General features: G+C 42.2%; 1 protein-coding gene across 21 annotated transcripts in view; it reads left to right on the top strand.

The window, feature by feature from the left end:
- The window catches only part of dock7 (dedicator of cytokinesis 7), a 304,975-nt gene that overhangs the window by 32,012 nt on the left and 254,717 nt on the right, over positions 1-18,246 (top strand). For 4 of the 21 annotated variants that reach the window (XM_069704788.1, XM_069704802.1, XM_069704797.1 and 1 more), the window contains 22 exons: positions 25-194; positions 848-1,026; positions 1,179-1,361; positions 1,904-2,063; positions 2,349-2,445; positions 3,813-3,830; positions 4,881-4,977; positions 5,154-5,282; positions 5,410-5,562; positions 6,028-6,186; positions 6,366-6,466; positions 6,580-6,772; positions 6,926-7,069; positions 7,436-7,567; positions 8,751-8,765; positions 11,980-12,105; positions 12,239-12,328; positions 12,461-12,697; positions 12,874-13,017; positions 13,124-13,230; positions 13,929-14,096; positions 15,653-15,740. In XM_069704788.1, the coding sequence (XP_069560889.1) occupies positions 25-194; positions 848-1,026; positions 1,179-1,361; positions 1,904-2,063; positions 2,349-2,445; positions 3,813-3,830; positions 4,881-4,977; positions 5,154-5,282; positions 5,410-5,562; positions 6,028-6,186; positions 6,366-6,466; positions 6,580-6,772; positions 6,926-7,069; positions 7,436-7,567; positions 8,751-8,765; positions 11,980-12,105; positions 12,239-12,328; positions 12,461-12,697; positions 12,874-13,017; positions 13,124-13,230; positions 13,929-14,096; positions 15,653-15,695 (2,845 nt within the window). In that variant the 3' untranslated portion in view covers positions 15,696-15,740. Of the gene's footprint in view, positions 1-24; positions 195-847; positions 1,027-1,178; positions 1,362-1,903; positions 2,064-2,348; positions 2,446-3,812; positions 3,831-4,880; positions 4,978-5,153; positions 5,283-5,409; positions 5,563-6,027; positions 6,187-6,365; positions 6,467-6,579; positions 6,773-6,925; positions 7,070-7,435; positions 7,568-8,750; positions 8,766-11,970; positions 12,106-12,238; positions 12,329-12,460; positions 12,698-12,873; positions 13,018-13,123; positions 13,231-13,928; positions 14,097-15,103; positions 15,124-15,652; positions 15,741-18,246 lie in introns of those variants that run through there. The other 17 variants (XM_069704800.1, XM_069704795.1, XM_069704803.1 and 14 more) reach the window with 9 other exon arrangements.

The following is an 18,246-nucleotide window of genomic DNA, read 5'->3' as shown; positions in this document are numbered from 1 at the left end:
TTTTTTTGCCCTGTTTCACTGCAGGATGTTCGGTCTACATAAGAAAGTGGTGAGCGTCGTTCACAACCTCCTGTCCAGCCACGACTCTGACCCGCGCTACGCCGATCCTGAGGTTAAGGCTCGGGTCGCCATGCTGTACCTGCCTCTCATTGGCATCGTCATGGAAACATTGCCACAGCTCCATGACTTCACAGGTATAGATTACGAGCTATTTTCAACAGAAAGTAGTTTAAAAAGACCACAGGCTTATTGCCAGAGATGCCAAACTGTAACATTGGAGGTTTTCAGTAGTTACTGGATTTCTATTTTGAATTGGAGTTATTTTACTTTTCATTATTCACTGGAATACAAATGTTTGGTTTCTTTATTTTTGTTATTTCTCACCAACTTTTATATCGAACTCTTCTTGCTGTACAGTCAACAGCAATCTTATGAGATTTCCCTCTATCGCAAACAAAACTGGGAGTGACTGTAACAATGTGGCACACATGAGCATTTTGTCAGACTGAGTCTCACGCCTTCAGAATGAGGTCGGCTGAAATGTAATGTGGCAAAATGCCAAGTACTGTGGGCTTCTCAAACAAGCAGCTGTGGTGTTATATTGTGACCTCTAATAGTGTATCGCTTTTACCCTGAAAGGTTATCAGTCGACCTGTAAAGGATGTTGCCCTGTCACATAATGTCCCAGCTAACCTCAGTTCAACCCTGTGTCCCTTATTTTTCTATTTTACTTTTCTTTCTATTTTATTCTTACGCCACACTAAGAAATTTGTTCTTATTTTTTTTTTTTTTCTTGTCTATTTACTTGATAATTTCATCTTCTTTTCTTCCTTTCTTGTGCCACCAGAGTCCCATAACCAGTGGGGTCGGCCGGGCGGTCCACAGGGGGCAGCGGTGGGCAGCAGTGGAGAAGAGGCAGAGGGAGACGGTAACAGCTTGATCAGCCAGACTGTCGCCATGGCAATAGCAGGCACCTCCACTGCATCGCCGATGTCTCGACCGAGCAGCTTCTTGCTCAACTCGCAGGTAGCTTTCTGTTCGAGAGGAGGTGCTGAACATAGTGACTGTGATATGCTGTCATCTACAATTAATGGAGGTGTCTCACTGATGTATTTTACTGTTACAACCCCCGTTACTTCTTCTGAAATCTTTTTCCCGTCGTGGTTCACATCTTCCAGGCGAGTCGTCAGCATGGGAGCTTCTCGGCCGAGTCGAGTCGCAGCCTGCTGATCTGTCTGCTGTGGGTGCTGAAGAACGCCGATGAGCTGGTGTTACAGAAGTGGTTCACAGACCTGTCGGTGTCCCAGCTCAACCGCCTGCTGGATCTCCTCTACCTGTGCGTCTCCTGCTTTGAGTACAAGGTAACATCAACTGTGAATACACTCACTGACTCTGAGAACCAATTAATCTAAAAAAAATTGTCAAGGGCACATGGAGAGTTCAGGAGTTTTTCCACCAATTCAGTTTATCTTCTATATTTATGTCCAACCGATAGGGAATCTTATTGGCTGAAATAATATTTCTGGATGTAACTATACTCCTATGAGTGAAGTGGACTTTTCTATGTGCGCTACTAGTGACTAAACTTGTAATATTGTAATGCTCTCACATCATTTTTCATTATCTTTTAAAGGATAATTAGCTGTGCACTTTACTCTTCCCAAAAAAAAACAAGCTTCTCTGTGTCTAATATGGATAAATAATCTTTGCTGTAATCATCTATTTCTTCCTGTGTATTTCAAGCACTTTCTGCTCGGCTGTGTGCTTGCTATTTGCTCCTCTTTACCTGCACATTTGCTGTGACGCTACTAACCTGCTTTGCTCGCTGGGTGCTGTGCTTCAAATAACTTTCCCACTGTGTGTTCTCTGCCCGTTCACTCACCCTCTGCCTCATGGATACAAGGCCCATGTTGTGTTCACCATGCAGGGGAAGAAGGCGTTTGAGCGCATGAACAGCTTAACCTTTAAGAAGTCCAAAGATATGAAGGCCAAGCTGGAGGAGGCCATACTGGGCAGCATCGGGGCCAGACAGGAAATGGTGCGGCGCAGCCGGGGACAACTAGGTGGGGGCACCTGCACAGACATGCGCACACATATGCAGGTAGACCCACATATAAGCAAACATGAAGAAACTAGAAGTGCTGAACTCAAAGAGGAGAAATACATTACATATATATTACAGCACCTGCTTCTCAACCTGCCCACACATCCTGTACATGAACGTAACACACTTGCATACAACTGTACCTTCTGATAGCGCTGTAGATACAGCCAGAGTGAGTCACGTTTCTCTGTTCCTCTTTCACCACCATCTAAAAACAAGTAAATAATGTTTTCTCACCATTTAGAGCGGAGTCCATCTGGCAGTGCTTTTGGCAGCCAGGAGAACCTTCGATGGAGGAAAGACATGACTCACTGGAGGCAAAACAGCGAAAAGATGGACAAGTATGCTCTTTCTAACTCTTTTTTTTTTATTATTTTAAAGGTACTCAAAGTTACCCAAGCTGATGTTTTATTAAAAATCCTTCTGGGTCTTTTTTCTCTTAGGGAACATGTGCATAAGTCAGGTTTCTATCCAAATATATTTCAAATTTCCAGAAAACTGGCCAAATACAAATAAATGTGTGTTTCTTTCCACAACCATTTTGAAAATCTGAGGAGTCGAGTCCTTTGAGTTTCACAGTTGGTGCTAATTTCTGAGTGTTTATTCTGACTTACTGGATGTTGGTATAAACCAGCCATTGGCTGACTATTTCCGCTTCCCTTATGTGCGTGTTACAACAACCTCCAAGTTAGCAACTTACATGCTGAAAATGGCATGTTTTGATGAAGATTTGGATCATGCAATAAGGCAGGCCTCCTGCCTCTTGCAGGGATTTAGCCATTTTAATGTCAGGGCTTACCTCCCCATGTCCCACTGCCTCTCCATGACATTAACATTAATTTGCAAGGCCACCATCGCTGCATTCTGAACTTGGCACCGCCCAAGATGATTGCAATTGGTTCAAAGAAACACAAACAAGCAAGAGCACGTTTTTTTCCCCCCACAATCATTTTTCCAGCACTGGCACAGCGTGGTGGAGATAATTCTGGCTATGCAAGACTAGGTGCCATTAAACCACGGCAGAAAAAGAGGGTGCCGCAAGGTGACGTAATAAAAAAAAGAAAAAAAAAGAAAAGCACCAGTCGAACCTCAAACGGTGGGAAGCCATGTTGAAAATGTGATGTTTTATTAGTGAAACATTATCTCATCAGTCCAGATGTGATGTATGTTGTTGAATTTTGAATTACAAATATCAAATGTCACATACTACATAATGATTTCTTTGCCAAGTCAATTTCCATATCAATTTGTAGTAATTCGATTTTATGGATTTATCAGCTTTTCTACCTCAGTCAAGCATAAAAAAGTTACACGAAAGGTGACATTTTTTTCAAATAGTGTTTCCCACTGTTTTCAAGTGTGAAATAAACTTGTAAAATTATCATCCTTTAATGTTCTTAACAGGATATCACTGCTAAAGTATATACAGGAATACATGTCCATCACAAACTCATTGTTCATATTTATTTTCCACATTTTTAACTGGATTTACAAAGGAACAGAATCAGATTCATTTCAAGCTAATGTTTTACCATATTGGACCAGCATGCACTCTTAAAGCTGAAGTTTTTTGTGTTTTGTATCACTCTTTTTTTGGCAGGCGGCTGGTTTGGTATATTAAAATTTCTGTTCTTTTGTAAATTCTGCTCAAGCGTTTGTTTTCTGTTAATTTCCATTTGTTCTCTCGTGTTGCTGTTTGTTTATGTAGGAGTCACAGATCAGTCAGGTATTGTATGGTCCACATTTGTTGTGTGCTCCTTCGAACTACTCCCTGCTTTAGTGCCTCTTTCAAGGTGTGCTGTGGTGCTTGTGGGAAGTCAAGACAGTTGAAATGGACACAAGATGAATGTATTAGTTTGTATTGTTTTGATCTGATAAACTTGAAAAAGTTACGAAAAGAATTTTCAAATCAAATTTAATATGGGTGAGACACATGAATGCTGTTGCAGTAGTGGTGTCATCATTCATTTTCTCTCCACTTGAACTGTTTTTTAGTTCACACATGCACATCAGTGCACCAACAGAGACCCCCTGCTGGTCCTGGCCCTTGAATCCCCCGCCCCATCAGTCCCTCTGTCCTGGTAACAACATATGTCTTGGGGTTGGTAGTGGTTGCAGTGGTTCTGTTTTGCTTTTTAACCAGTGTGCTTCTTGTTTTGGGCTCTGACTCGTGTCTCTCCCTGGTTACTGCTGCAGCAAAAAAAAAAAAAAAAAAAAAGACAAATGTAGCAATAGATATTTTTTGCTATCGATTATTTGTTTGTTCTTTTGAAAACTATAAAGCCAGTCACGGTAGAGTTTCATCTGCTCAAACGTAGACATTTTAGGACTTGTAGACCGAGAATGGATTATTTAGCTCTTCACTTCATTTACAATGAAGAACAGGCTCCTTAATGTCTTCAAACCTTTTAACCCCATGAGCTTCAGGCTAACAGTCTCTTACTGGATCAGCACGTATTGTTGCGGTTGATAATTTAAAACCGTTTGGATAAGAGACGTCCTTGAGTGCAACTTTGGATTTTGCCTGGTTTATGACAAACAGCTTTAACATACTTTGCACTCTATCGTATTCCAGCATTTATGCTGATAGAAATAGTTGAGGTTCCACCTAGCACATACCATTTTTCTTCCCCCAAAAACTACTACATCATATATGATTATGTGCAATGGCTTGAATGTGGCGACCGGAAGCTCATGCAACATTCAAGGGCACAAAATCAACATCACAGTATGGGAGTGCATTTTGTGACACCGTTTTCTGCTTTCTGGATTGTAGGACGAGAGCAGAGCTGGAGCACGAAGCCCTTATTGATGGTAACCTAGCAACGGAGGCCAACCTAATTATTCTTGATACTTTGGAGATCATTGTACAGGTATGCAAGCACACAAGACTTTAACCATGCATAGGCAGTCAGAAATACCTAAAATAATTTGTTTGTAACAGTTTAGCACTTGCAATTCATAAATGCGAACAAACTTGTAAATGCATATAACTTATAATGTGCATATAAACTCATTCTGCTGTTTCTTCGTCACGCTCTCCCTCCAGACTGTATCAGAATCCAAGGAGAGTATCCTGGGTGGGGTGTTGAAGGTGCTGCTCCACAGCATGGCCTGCAACCAGAGCGCCCTCTACCTTCAGCACTGTTTTGCCACACAGAGGGCTCTGGTGTCAAAGGTCAGACTACAGGACTTTTTTTTTTTTTTTAAAGTGTTGTGTGCTTATCTTGGCAACTTTTTCAAGGATTATGTACTTTTTCTTTTGTATTTTGTCAATTTGTGTGTATTTCTTTCCGCCCGTGTAGTTTCCTGAACTGCTGTTTGAGGAGGAAACAGAGCAGTGTGCTGATCTGTGTTTGCGACTGCTGAGGAGCTGCAGCAGTAGCATAAGTACCATCAGAGCCCACGCCAGCGCCTCCCTCTACCTCCTCATGAGGCAAAACTTTGAGATTGGCAACGTACGTACAATTAAAAGTTAACAATCCAAAATAGTGTTGTTACTTGAAAAGCAGCATATTTCATGAACCTCAGGTGATAGTTGAAAATGTTAAAGATCTCCTGGAATATATCCATTATAAAAGTACTGCTTGTTATAATTAGGTTATTATCAGGAAAATAACTACTGTTGGTTGGCCAGTTCTCAACTATTGTTTTGCATTTGTTTATTTAAATAAATAAAAAAAATTAAAAACTGCAATCAGCCAGTTTTGGCCCAATTACTGGTTCATGCATCTTCTGCTGTGTTATAGTAAAAGATTTTTCACACACACATACACACACTTCTAAATGACTGTCAAACTGGAGAGAACATTTACACCGCACGTAATTATCTCCCCAGTCCACATCTGTCACACCAAACCCAACACCTGTGACTAAATATTCATATTTTTTCATCTTTCTTCTATTTGTTTTTGCACTTTCAGAACTTTGCAAGAGTAAAGATGCAGGTGACCATGTCTCTCTCGTCGCTGGTGGGAACGTCTCAGAATTTCAATGAAGAGTTCCTCCGTCGCTCTCTCAAGACCATCCTTACCTATGCAGAGGAAGATCTGGAGCTGAGGGAGACCACATTCCCAGACCAGGTACGAGTCATTTATTTACCGTCCATCACTGTGTGAGCAGCCTGAACTGTTGATTTATTATTTACTGAACTTTCTGATTTTGATTTGATACTCCACTACACCCGGTCTTTATTTATTTCTTAAGATTAAGCATTGGGGAAGCAGTGAATTTATCCCAAGCTCTCTGTTCTTACGTCCAGGTCCAGGACCTTGTGTTTAATTTGCACATGATCCTGTCTGACACAGTGAAGATGAAGGAGCACCAGGAAGACCCTGAGATGTTGATAGATCTCATGTACAGGTACAGAACACACACGCAATCAAGCAGCTTCTTTTTGATAACTTACAATTGTATCCCACCGTTGTACTCATCGATACCTTGTTGTTTCTGTGCGTTTGCATTTGCACCTCTAGAATTGCAAAGGGTTACCAGACGTCTCCAGACCTGCGGCTGACGTGGCTCCAGAACATGGCTGGAAAACACTCTGAGAGGAACAACCACGCCGAGGCTGCTCAGTGTCTGGTGCACAGCGCTGCCTTAGTAGCAGAATACCTGAGCATGCTGGAGGACCGAAAGTACCTGCCTGTAGGCTGTGTCACCTTCCAGGTAATGACGGTTGTTCTCGTAATCACGTCTGTGCATCGTATGCCTGTCTTCTGGAGTAATCAGCACAACTTTTGTGGCCCCTAGAAATGTCTATTAATGAGTGTGCTTTTATGGGTTTTTGTGTGCATGTGTTTATATGCACGTGTGCTCCAGAACATTTCTTCGAATGTGCTTGAGGAGTCTGCGGTGTCGGACGACGTGGTGTCACCGGACGAGGAGGGCATCTGCTCCGGGAAATACTTCACTGAGATCGGCCTCGTGGGCCTCCTGGAGCAGGCTGCTGCCTCCTTCTCCATGGTGAGAGATGGATGGATGGATGTTGACATGAATGTTGCCAAGTCAGGGATTTTTGAACTTCCTCTCTTTTTCTCATCAAACAAACCCATTTCACTGGAGGGGATATTTATTTATTGGATACAGAGTTACTTAGTATGACAGCACTTTAGAAAATATGACTACTTGTCAGTTAATGTGATGATCCCATAAACATATTGTATCATATCTTCTCATCCGGAAGGTCTGTTTACAAGTAATATAAATGTCCAATGCAAAGGCTCCAGTCAGATGTCTAATCATCTTAATTTCAATTCTCTATAAGTCCAAACATTGAGGCCGAGATGTTCTTTTATTCTCCCCTGATGTTTGTCTGGCTCTCACCTCCAGGCCGGCATGTATGAGGCGGTGAACGAAGTGTACAAGGTACTGATCCCCATCCATGAAGCCAACAGGGACGCAAAGAAGCTCGCTACCATTCATGGTAAACTACAGGAAGCCTTTGGCAAAATTGTTCATCAGGTAAACACACACACACCCACAAAGTAGACTTCGTCCGTGCCTACTAGGCTGCAAGAGCTTGAAATGCCACTTTGCCACTGAATTTATACAAGGACAGAAAGAGAAGCATTTTATTTTGTATATCTCAGTGTGACCCAAATGTTATCCCTTTTCATTGTCAGTCTTCTTCTATGAGAAGATCACATCTGGATTACTTTAGGTTATGAGTGGGTTTTTTAAAAAAAAAAAAAGTCAGTTTGTTCTCGTGTAAATCCAGTAAGAGTTGTCTGGTTGAGATGTTGTAAATCTTAACAGAAAGGAAAAGCATGTTTTTCAAGACGAGCACTAAGTATAAAACCCCAGAGCTTCACCGTCACAGTCATCTGAGCTTCTGCAGAAGTGCACTTTTATCACACATATTAACTGTCACGGTAATGAGGCAGTGTAGTTCCTCCCCGCAGGATTTTTATAATAACAAGGTCAAGTAACGCCATTGGTCCGAGGAGCGGAGCTTCTCATCTGCGGCGCCTCAGAATGACAGCAGCCAGGAAAAATGCTGGATATTTATTGATGCAGCCCGCGCACAGACACAGCTTTGCATGATGTTATCATCCTGCATTTTAATTCCAGCATATTTACTTCTCTATATTATGTCTGAGACCTGGCATGCTTTATTTTCTCTGTGAAGTGCGAACTTAAGGATGCATGAGGTGTGGGCAGAGACTCCAATTGTGTCTTGTGTTAAAGGCCAGTTGTGTGACTCATCATGTCGGGTTACAGCCGTCTGGTGTGCAGAGCAACTGCTCTCACAAAGCTAACTTTGTTTGTGGTGACAAAAAAAAAAAAAAAAAAAAGATCCTTGATTCACTCTGTAAGGATAATATCCCTTGTTTGTTTATTTATTGTATATTTTTTTGTCAGAGGTTAGATGCCCTGTTCTCCAGCTCCACAATTTAGTAACCTGGATTAGCTTCAAGGTGTTCATTCTCCTTGTAGTAATATTGTGTGTGTGTGTGTGTGTGTGTGTGTGTGTGTGTGTGTGTGTGTGTGTGTGTGTGTGTGTGTGTGTGTGTGTGTGTGTGTGTGTGTGTGTGTGTGTGTGTGTGTGTGTGTGTGTGTGTGTGTGTGTGTGTGTGAACCACACTGTGTGTGGGGGTGTATGTGTCTTGTCGTTTACATGTCCTGTATTCTCTTTGTTACACAGAGTACTGGCTGGGAGGTAGGTGGCTAAACAGTTCCTGCTTGGCCCTGCTCATGTTGTTTATCTTTTTTTATTTCATTTTTTTTTATTTTATTTTTTATTTACTCTCATCTTTTGATTTGCTAGCTGTGGGCATTCTGTTGCTCTCTTTGCTTTGTTACATACATTCAATCCATTAACATCTGCAGACAATGTCAACTGTCTGCCCCCCTGCTGGGGACACCGGCTGTCAAATCAGCACCACCCTCACCCTCTCTCCTCCCTCCTCTTACTGTGCAAGAGGAGCTTGTGTTTTTTTTTTTTTATTATTATTGTGACAGTGTTGACAGGCTGTGCATGGGAGCCAGTGTGTGTGTGTGTGTGTGTGTGTGTGTGTGTGTGTGTGTGTGTGTGTGTGTGTGTGTGACACTACTGACAAAAGTCTCAGTGAATGCATCACCTGCACAATCCGCACTTTTCCCGTCCTCATCTTCTGTCTGTCCGCTGGCGTGTCAGTCGGCACACACTGTCGATGGACTGTCACACTTCGTCTCACCTCATCTTCACCCACAGGGCTCGATTTCAGTGCACTGTTTTGACATGAAGGGGATCTGTTAGCCTTCCTGCTCCGGCCGTGGGTCATTCTCGCCACACACAATTCAAATGAGCCTTTTTAAAACACAAGGTGTTGCAAACTTTGGGTCGAAGCTGGAACCAAATTCCTGAGGCATTCAGGGTTTTTTTTTTCCAAGAGGGTTCAACTCACAGTAATCTCAGGATTACTTGATTAATCCCTTTTGATTTTGATTAGTTGTTATGATTGTCTCTTTTTTTTTTTTTTTAATAGTTCAAACTAAATCGACCCCTGATTATGATTTTTTTTTTCATCCATTCTGTTCTGTTGTTAACAGTATTAACCTCTGAGTTCTCATGGTCTGTTGCATGAACTGGACAGAGCTCTCATTGTTCCTGTTGGAAAAGCACTGAGAGTGCATGTTGTGTTTCTGATGGTGGTGGATCTTTATCTTCTCACTTTCTGTTCGTCGCTGTCTGCCTTTGCATGGTGCAGATCCTCCACAATGAGTTTCTGTTCTTTCTCAAAATCAGTGGAGATGTTTTTGCTGTTGTGTGTTAGTTTGTGTTGTTTTTTTGTTGTTGTTTTTTTTTTAATTCTCTGGAGGAACCCAATCCTGATTAAAATCTGTTCTGTTTTCTCCTTTTTGATTTCCCCGGTTGCCGACCCTTCCTTCCCACTTTACTTAATTGTGTCTTGTGGTAAGTTCCTTAGTTTTCAGGGCTTCTTAAATTACTGCTCGCATATATTTTTAAATCAGCAGTTGAAGCAGCAGCACACGATTTCTCGCTTTCTTGTTTTTCTTTGATTATGTGATCATCTTTGATAAGAAGTTGTAGAGCTGTAGCCTCCAATGTCCACAGCTTCCCCCTCTTCCACACACACACACACACACACACACACACACACACACACACACACACACACACACACACACACACACACACACACACACACACACACACACACACACACACACACCCGGTCACACCTGCTGTGCCTCCCGAAAGGGTGTACTTTAATGTTGAGCCCGTCTGATACTGGATTTTTGACTCTGATACCGATATTATTGAGAAATATACACTGTACGAACAGTTTATACAAACAGATTTTTTTTTGCAATGATCCCTTAAATCATTAAGGGAACAAGTGTTTTGTTACACTTGTGACAAAAATATGTAATGGAGGCAGGATATTTCACAGTTTATTATCTGCATTGAAACAGTGAACTTCACTGGGAATTTAATCATTATAAATAACTATAAAAAATTAAAAAAATACACGCAAAAATCGAAGAATGTCTAATTTACCCCAAGAACCTTTTTCTGCATCATGTTGTATGAAAAAAAAAAAAATTGGCCAATATGTGACCATATGAAACCTTTTTTTTATATATATATATATATAGATATAGATATAGATATATATCTATATATACCAATATATATATATATCGGCTAATATTGGCCAATATGTGACCATATGAAACTTTTATATATATATATATAGATAGATATATATCTATCTATATATATATATAAATTGGTCAGGCTCCACTTTCTAATGGAGCCACCTTCTGGACGTTCTTACCAAGTAGAAGTCTGCGCAGAACAAAAATTTGGAGTGTCTGGTTGATGGCTGTTTTTCCTGTCACTGATGAACGCCATGCTTCCAGAGATGTGAAGGGTTGCTCGAGTTTGAGGTAGTTTTGTTTTGCAGAGACACTTCTCTTTTGTCCTTTATCTGCACACGGTTCGCGAGGCTGGTTTTTTTTTAGCTTCTCTGCTGCTTCGATGTTCATTTCAAAACAGCCACTGAAAATGTGCACAAACAAAACAGGACACCAAGGAGACGTCAAGAGTTGACGTTGAAAACAAGCCATTAGGTAACACGCACATTCGGGAGTAGCTACTGTACTTGTGCGAGGATCGGCGGTTTCCTGCTGATGTTTTGTCCGCTTTGCTTGTTAGCTGCAAGCTGCCTCTCCTCTGTGTGAGGTGGGAAAGCTCTCGTCCTGGCTCCGCCCACTTATTGCTCACAGCTTGTAGTCTGGAAACCCCGTTCGCAATAAGGTTCCGCTCTGCCACTCCGAAGGGTGGACCAATCGGGGGTCAGTGGGCGTGGCTTAGCACGACGACATTGAAGTGAGTGGTTTGTTTGCGAATGTAGTTCCGACGACGGCGGTGGCGGAGCGAGATGAAGCGAGATGAAGCGATACGAACAGTTGGAGCAAATACTGAGGAATTGAAGCTGGACACAAAAAAAAAAACAACAACAACAACTCAACTCTGTAATATTTACCGACACGGTGTTGCACTCTGCTTACATCTCACAACATGTACGTCACGTGGCGGTCAATGCCGATTGGTTAAAGGCCGCTCCCATCGTTGCTTTTTTTTTTTTTTTTTTTTTACCCGATGAATGAACTAACCGGAGGCCTACGCCCTGTCTGAAGCCAAAATAAACGACACCGCGTCCGAGTGATTCACGGCGAATTACATCAACAGCATCAGCAGCGATCAGCTTTAAAAAAAACAACAACAAAAAAACCCAAAGCTCTCTTATCATGCGAGCTGAACGTTCTCACTGTGTCTCCTTGATACGTAAAAGTTTTGCAGATTTCTTTAACAAGACACATTTTCCTAACAGTTATTTTTCCTCTGCTCACAGGATGGGAAGAGGATGTTTGGTACGTACTTCCGAGTCGGAATTTACGGTTCAAAATTCGGCGACTTGGACGAGCAGGAGTTTGTGTACAAAGAGCCGGCCATCACAAAGCTGGCCGAAATCTCTCACAGGCTCGAGGTAAAAAGCCAGCACGCCGCCTCGGCCGCGACGCGGCCGCATTTCGGCTCGGTATTTTTTTTCTAACGTGTTTTATGTTTTATCACTCCTCCACCGCCCAAGTACAAATTCCCCTCCGCGTCTTTTCCTCCAGGGCTTCTACGGGGAGCGATTTGGAGAGGACCAGGTCGAAGTCATTAAGGACTCCAACCCCGTGGACAAGTGCAAGCTGGATCCGAACAAGGTCCGAGTCGGGCGAAGCCAACATTAAAAAAAAAACCAAAAAAAAAACACCCCACGGACGCAGAATGTTATCAGCCGAAAACCTTCCCACCCCCCAGTTTTAAAAGCGTGAACGTGTTTGTCCCCCTCGCAGGCGTTCATCCAGATCACCTACGTGGAGCCGTACTTCGACACGTACGAGATGAAGGACCGCATCACCTACTTCGACAAGAACTACAACCTCCGGCGCTTCGTCTACTGCACGCCGTTCACCCTGGACGGGCGGGCGCACGGCGACCTGCACGAGCAGTTCAAACGCAAGACCATCCTCACCACGTCGCACGCCTTCCCCTACATCAAGACGCGCATCAACATCATCCACAAAGAGGAGGTAGGCCGGCGAGGAGACGAGGAGACCGGCGACGCCGCTTCGGTTTCTTCTTCTTTTTTTTTTTTAACTTCTAGTCCCGGGTCGTTTTGTTTACGGTAACCGGTAAAAAAACAACAACAACAACAACACGACATCAACCGTCCCATTTTAAACCGCTCGGCCCCGTCCTTTTCCAGATCATATCCACGCCCATCGAGGTGGCGATAGAGGACATGCAGAAGAAGACCCAGGAGTTGGCCTTCGCCACCCACCAGGACCCCGCCGACGCCAAGATGCTGCAGATGGTCCTGCAGGGGTCGGTGGGCACCACCGTCAACCAGGTGAGGCGCGCCCGTCGGACCGGCGCCGGCGCTGACGCTTCGCGAAACTCAGTCGAGGACGAGTCAAGTCGCAGCTGGATGTTTACCCGACTGTCTGTCCTTCAAGGGTCCTTTGGAGGTGGCGCAAGTCTTCCTGTCAGAGATCCCCGGCGACCCCAAACTCTACCGACACCACAATAAGCTGCGTCTGTGCTTCAAAGACTTCACGAAGAGGTAAGTCTCCGTCCCGCGCGCCAGATTTTTTTTTTTTTTCGAACCCGGGGGGGGGGGGGGGGGGGGGCTATAAAGGAAGTGCGGAGTTCAAAGGAAACGATCTCAAAATGAAAGCCGCGAGGAGGCGCGGCGCGCCCGAGCTCGGTCGGTGGACGCCGCTTTGCATTTTCCGGCATTTTTAGTTTTTAGACGTTAAGTCCTGCGTGATGCTTCGAAACATTTTCGACCACTTCCTGTGTCTTAAAGCTCTTCTGACCCGTTTTGAGGTGAATCCTGTCAACCTGCTGGAAGAAGCATAAAAAGCATTAAAGCGTAAAATGTCATTTCCTGTTGCCATGTGTGTCTCCTGCTAGTTCATGATGTTACGGTGATTAGAAAAGTACGGTTTGATCGTCACAGTTTTGATTCGTCAGATCGCTGATGTTGGTGAAGGACTGTTTCATGAGCTTAAAAACATCCATGAGGAGAACACCCGTCGACCGTCCGATGTTTGACCTCCAGCGACCCGCTGGGAGGAACTGATGGATTTGAATGACATCACAGTGACCTTAAAACAAGTTCATTCAAAACTTTCTCTACCATAAAAAAAATAAAATAAAAAACATTTCTGGTTTCTCTCCGTCCGGATCCTCTGATTTGAAAGGAAACGCAGTTGAGAATTTTACCTGCCGGTTTTACACGGATTTTTCCCGCCGCAGGTGTGAAGACGCCCTGCGTAAGAACAAGAGCCTGATTGGTCCGGACCAGAAGGAGTACCAGAGGGAGCTGGAGAGGAACTACCACCGTCTGAAGGAGGCGCTGCAGCCGCTCATCAACAGGAAGATCCCTCAGCTGTACAAACCTGTCCTGCAGGTCAACTCCCACAGGTGGGACTGAACAGTGTGTGTGTGTGTGTGTGTGTGTGTGTGTGTGTGTGTGTGTGTGTGTGTGTGTGTGTGTGTGTGTGTGTGTGTGTGTGTGTGTGTGTGTGTGTATGTGTTTGTGTGTGTGTGTGTGTATTTGTTTGTGTGTATGTGTGTGTATTTGTGTGTTTGTGCGTGTGTATTTGTGTGTTTGTGCGTGTGTATTTGTGTGTTTGTGTGTGTATTTGTCTGTATGTGTGTTTGTGCGTGTGTGTTTGTGTGTGTGTGTGTGTGTGTGTGTATTTGTGTGTGTGTGTTTGTGTGTATTTGTGTGTTGTGTGTGTGTGTGTGTGTGTGTGTGTGTGTGTGTTGTGTGTGTATTTGTGTGTATGTGTTTGTGCGTGTGTGTGTGTTTGTATTTGTTTGTGTGTGTGTGTATTTGTGTGTTTGTGCGTGTGTATTTGTGTGTGTTTGTGTGTATTTGTGTGTGTGTGTGTATTTGTCTGTGTGTGTTTGTGTGTGTGTTTGTGTGTGTGTGTGTGTGTGTGTGTATTTGTGTGCGTGTGTGTTTGTGTGTATTTGTGTTTGTGCGTGTGTGTGTGTATTTGTGTGTGTGTGTGTGTATTTGTGTGTGTATTTGTGTGTATTTGTGTGTGTGTGTGTGTGTGTATTTGTGTGTGTATTTGTGTGTGTGTGTGTGTGTGTGTGTGTGTGTGTGTGTGTGTGTGTATTTGTGTGTGTGTGTGTGTATTTGTGTGTGTGTGTGTGTGTGTGTGTATTTGTGTGTGTGTGTGTGTATTTGTGTGTGTGTGTGTATTTGTGTGTGTGTGTGTGTGTGTGTGTGTATTTGTGTGTGTGTGTGTGTGTTTGTGTGTGTGTGTGTGTGTATTTGTGTGTGTGTATTTGTGTGTGTGTGTGTGTGTGTGTGTGTATTTGTGTGTGTGTGTGTGTGTGTGTGTGTTAGAGTTTACATAATATTTTGAAAGTTGAATTCAATCTAGTTTGTTTTTTCTTCTGTAAAATTCATGCAGCAAACGGACGGCTTGACGAGGTAGTTTTTTCCAGACTGCGTTTTGTTTTCTGTGTTTTTCACGTCGATTTCGTTCTTACTGAACGTCAGAAATAAATACTAATTAAAAGCACAAGCGGTGACATGCGGGCCCCTGCACGCCAAACATTATAGCATGTCATACGGTAGCATCTCGTCCAAAATGGTATAAAAAAAAAGTTACAGGGTTTTACTTACAACTTTATCCATCAGTCAGGAACCCTGAATGTTTCATTTTCACCAGTCGTATTATAAAATAACATTCGTGATATTTCAACCTTTCGGGGTCACAGATCTGATTAAAACAAACTAAATCATTAACCGGACATTTCAGTCCCGCTTCTAAAAACGTCCCGAGTTAAATTTCAATTTGAGGCGATCGTTAATAATCCAAAATAAATTGAATGAATCCGGCTGTTAATTCAGTTCAAGCTCCAAATCACTTTCTTCAAAATGAATTTGTTTTTTTTGTTGTCCGTCAATAAAATCTTGTCTTTTTTTTTTTTTTTTTTTTTCTGTTCTCAATTTGCAGAGATTCCTTCAGCAGGATGAGTCTTCGCAAGCTTGAAATTTGAAGATAGAAGAACACGCGCGCACGCACACACACACACACACACACACAGAAATTGTAATATTAATTTATTCTGGAGTGTAAATAGGAACGTTTCTTGGAAGTCGGTCGGTGTTTGGGTGAAGCGTGTTGGAAGGAAGGCAGAGAGAGTCGCAGCTCGGTACGTCATTCCAGTGTCTTAATTTGTTTACAGACAAACTGTTACACAATCAGAGGAGCGAACGAGTCGGCCTCAAAGATTAAAGAGACACCTTGGCCTTTAGCGTCATGAGTTAGGGAACCAGTGCTTGTGTGTCCCTATGCAACTTTGAAAAAAAAAAAAAAAAAAAAAGCTACTCATGTTTGCCCTCAGTGGAACCAACAGCTTTTAAAGCTCAACATACAACTGAATATGAAGAATATATAAAAATAAATAAATAAATTTTAAAAAAGTGCCAAAAACCCTCATTTCCACCAAATTTTTACAAGTGTCTGTAGAAACGGTCCCGTTTTTAAAAGTCAAGGTGTCTTTTTAATTCTGTACGATGTGTCAAAAAAAAAAAAAAAAAAAAAATTAATAATAATCTGTATTCAATTTCATGTGTGCACTTTTTTATTATGGCGTAGCAATGCATTTTACAACTTGAAAGTTTATGTAATTGAAAACGGGGAGGGGGCGGGGGGGGGGAGGAAAATATGAAAACATACAAACAATTGTACCGGTATTTATCATGACGCTTTGTTATAATTTTTAGTCGACGCGACAACCTTTTAAAGTTAGGTACTTTAAACATCCTTGTATAATTTGATGTAGTTTTGTTTTATTTGAAATATTTTACTAAATAAATATTTTAACGTTCGGATGGCGCGACGTGATTGACGTCTTGTCGTCGGATCGGAGCTCCGTTTTGGGACGAACCGAGGTCGGAAGAAAAACAAAACAAAACCAAAAAAAAAAAGGGAGGGAGAGAGACAAACGTATGACGTGAAGGTAAAAAGTTTTATTGCTCATCGTGTGAAGCCTCCAACTGGAACACAATAACAGGAATGAAGTACAGTTCAAAAGGACACACACACACACACACACACACACACACACACACACACACACATCAGGACTGATTATACGTTCTATTCAACCAAGCAAAACTAGGCGTAGACGTCTCTCCCAGGTAAAGTTCATGTCGAGTGAAATAACTAAATATGGCTGGCGATTAATTTACTTGTGAACAGACGGTAAATTAGAAACGAGTCAATCCCTGAAACCATGATTGGACCTGAACTTTACGAGCGCAATTTAATTACAGAAATCTAATGGTGAGTACGATACGATGCGGAATATTTAAATCGTTGATCAACAGTGAACTCGTCCTTTATAAAACTCTTAAGACGGCAAAATCCTGATTTCAATTTAATAAATAAAAAAATTAAAATGTAAAAAAAAAAAAAAAAAACTTTAATCAAGGTTCTGGTTCTTGCCAACTAGATTTCAGTTGAAGCAGAAATCGAGAGCGTTTAGGAGTCAAAGCAACAGAAAACTGGTGCAATGTTTGCGTCCGGGTGTTTGTACCCGACGCATACAAACGGTTTGCAGCTGTAAAGTCGTTTGAATCTGCTCTGCGCCCGACAAGTCACAAACAAAATCCTCCCGTGGCTCAAGAACGAACTGTTGATCGGCTACTTTTAGCCTCGCAGGTCGTCCCTGTGCGAAACCTGGAGGCGGAGCCTCAGAGGGAAAGAGGCGGAGCCTCAGAGGGACAGAGGCGGAGCCTCAGAGGCTTGGTGACTCTGACCGTTCCTTCTCACAACATGAAGCAGGCAGCTCAACTTCTACCACTGAATTAAGGAGCTTTAAGTAACTGGTCCTGATTTGAAATCCTGATTTGCACATTGAAATATGCAAACTGTTCGTAAACACACTACATTAAATGAGCGAGGCAGTTTTTCCATCAGTTTGTATCTTAAAAAAACAAACAAAAAAAGACAGTTTCCTGACATTTTTTTTTTTTTAAGCGTCACTTATTGGCAACTTGAAAAATGTGAAGTCTGAGTGATAAACTACCCGAGTACCCACAAAATATTTAAAAGCTTTGTATCCATTATACCAAACAAGTGCTTTATGTAAATATATTCTGCTACTGTAACTTGGAAGTCACAAGAATAGATGAGGTTAATTTCTTTCTTTTTTTTGTACAAAAATTGGATTTCCATGTTTGGGGAAACGGGATCGGTTCAGAGGAGGATGAAGGCTTTTCTGAGGAAAATGTCAAACAGCACCGACGGCCTCAGCAAAATGAACAGAAGGCAGAAAAAAAAAAAAAAAAAAAAAAAACACCGACTTGATGGGATTTTAGTTCGAAAGTGCATTTCCATTTTATATAAATGAATCAACTGAGAAACGACAACAAAAAGAACACGGTGGAGACATGGACAGTGTTAAAGCCGGTGTCAAAAGAAATTCTCGTAAAGTACAGAAAGCAAAAAAAAATAAAAATAATTAAAAAAAAAAAACACAAAATAAAATAAAGGCGTAACCATCCCTGACGAGTAGAAAAACAAATCGGTGTTTGTGTGAG

Source organism: Brachyistius frenatus, unplaced genomic scaffold, assembly GCF_029030835.1.
Source record: "Brachyistius frenatus isolate BFR_SWC_R1_liver_20210118 unplaced genomic scaffold, ASM2903083v1 Contig_52, whole genome shotgun sequence".
Taxonomy (NCBI): Eukaryota; Metazoa; Chordata; class Actinopteri; family Embiotocidae; genus Brachyistius; species Brachyistius frenatus.
Note: the sequence above shows the minus strand (reverse complement) of the source record. Positions and strands in the feature narration are given on the sequence as shown.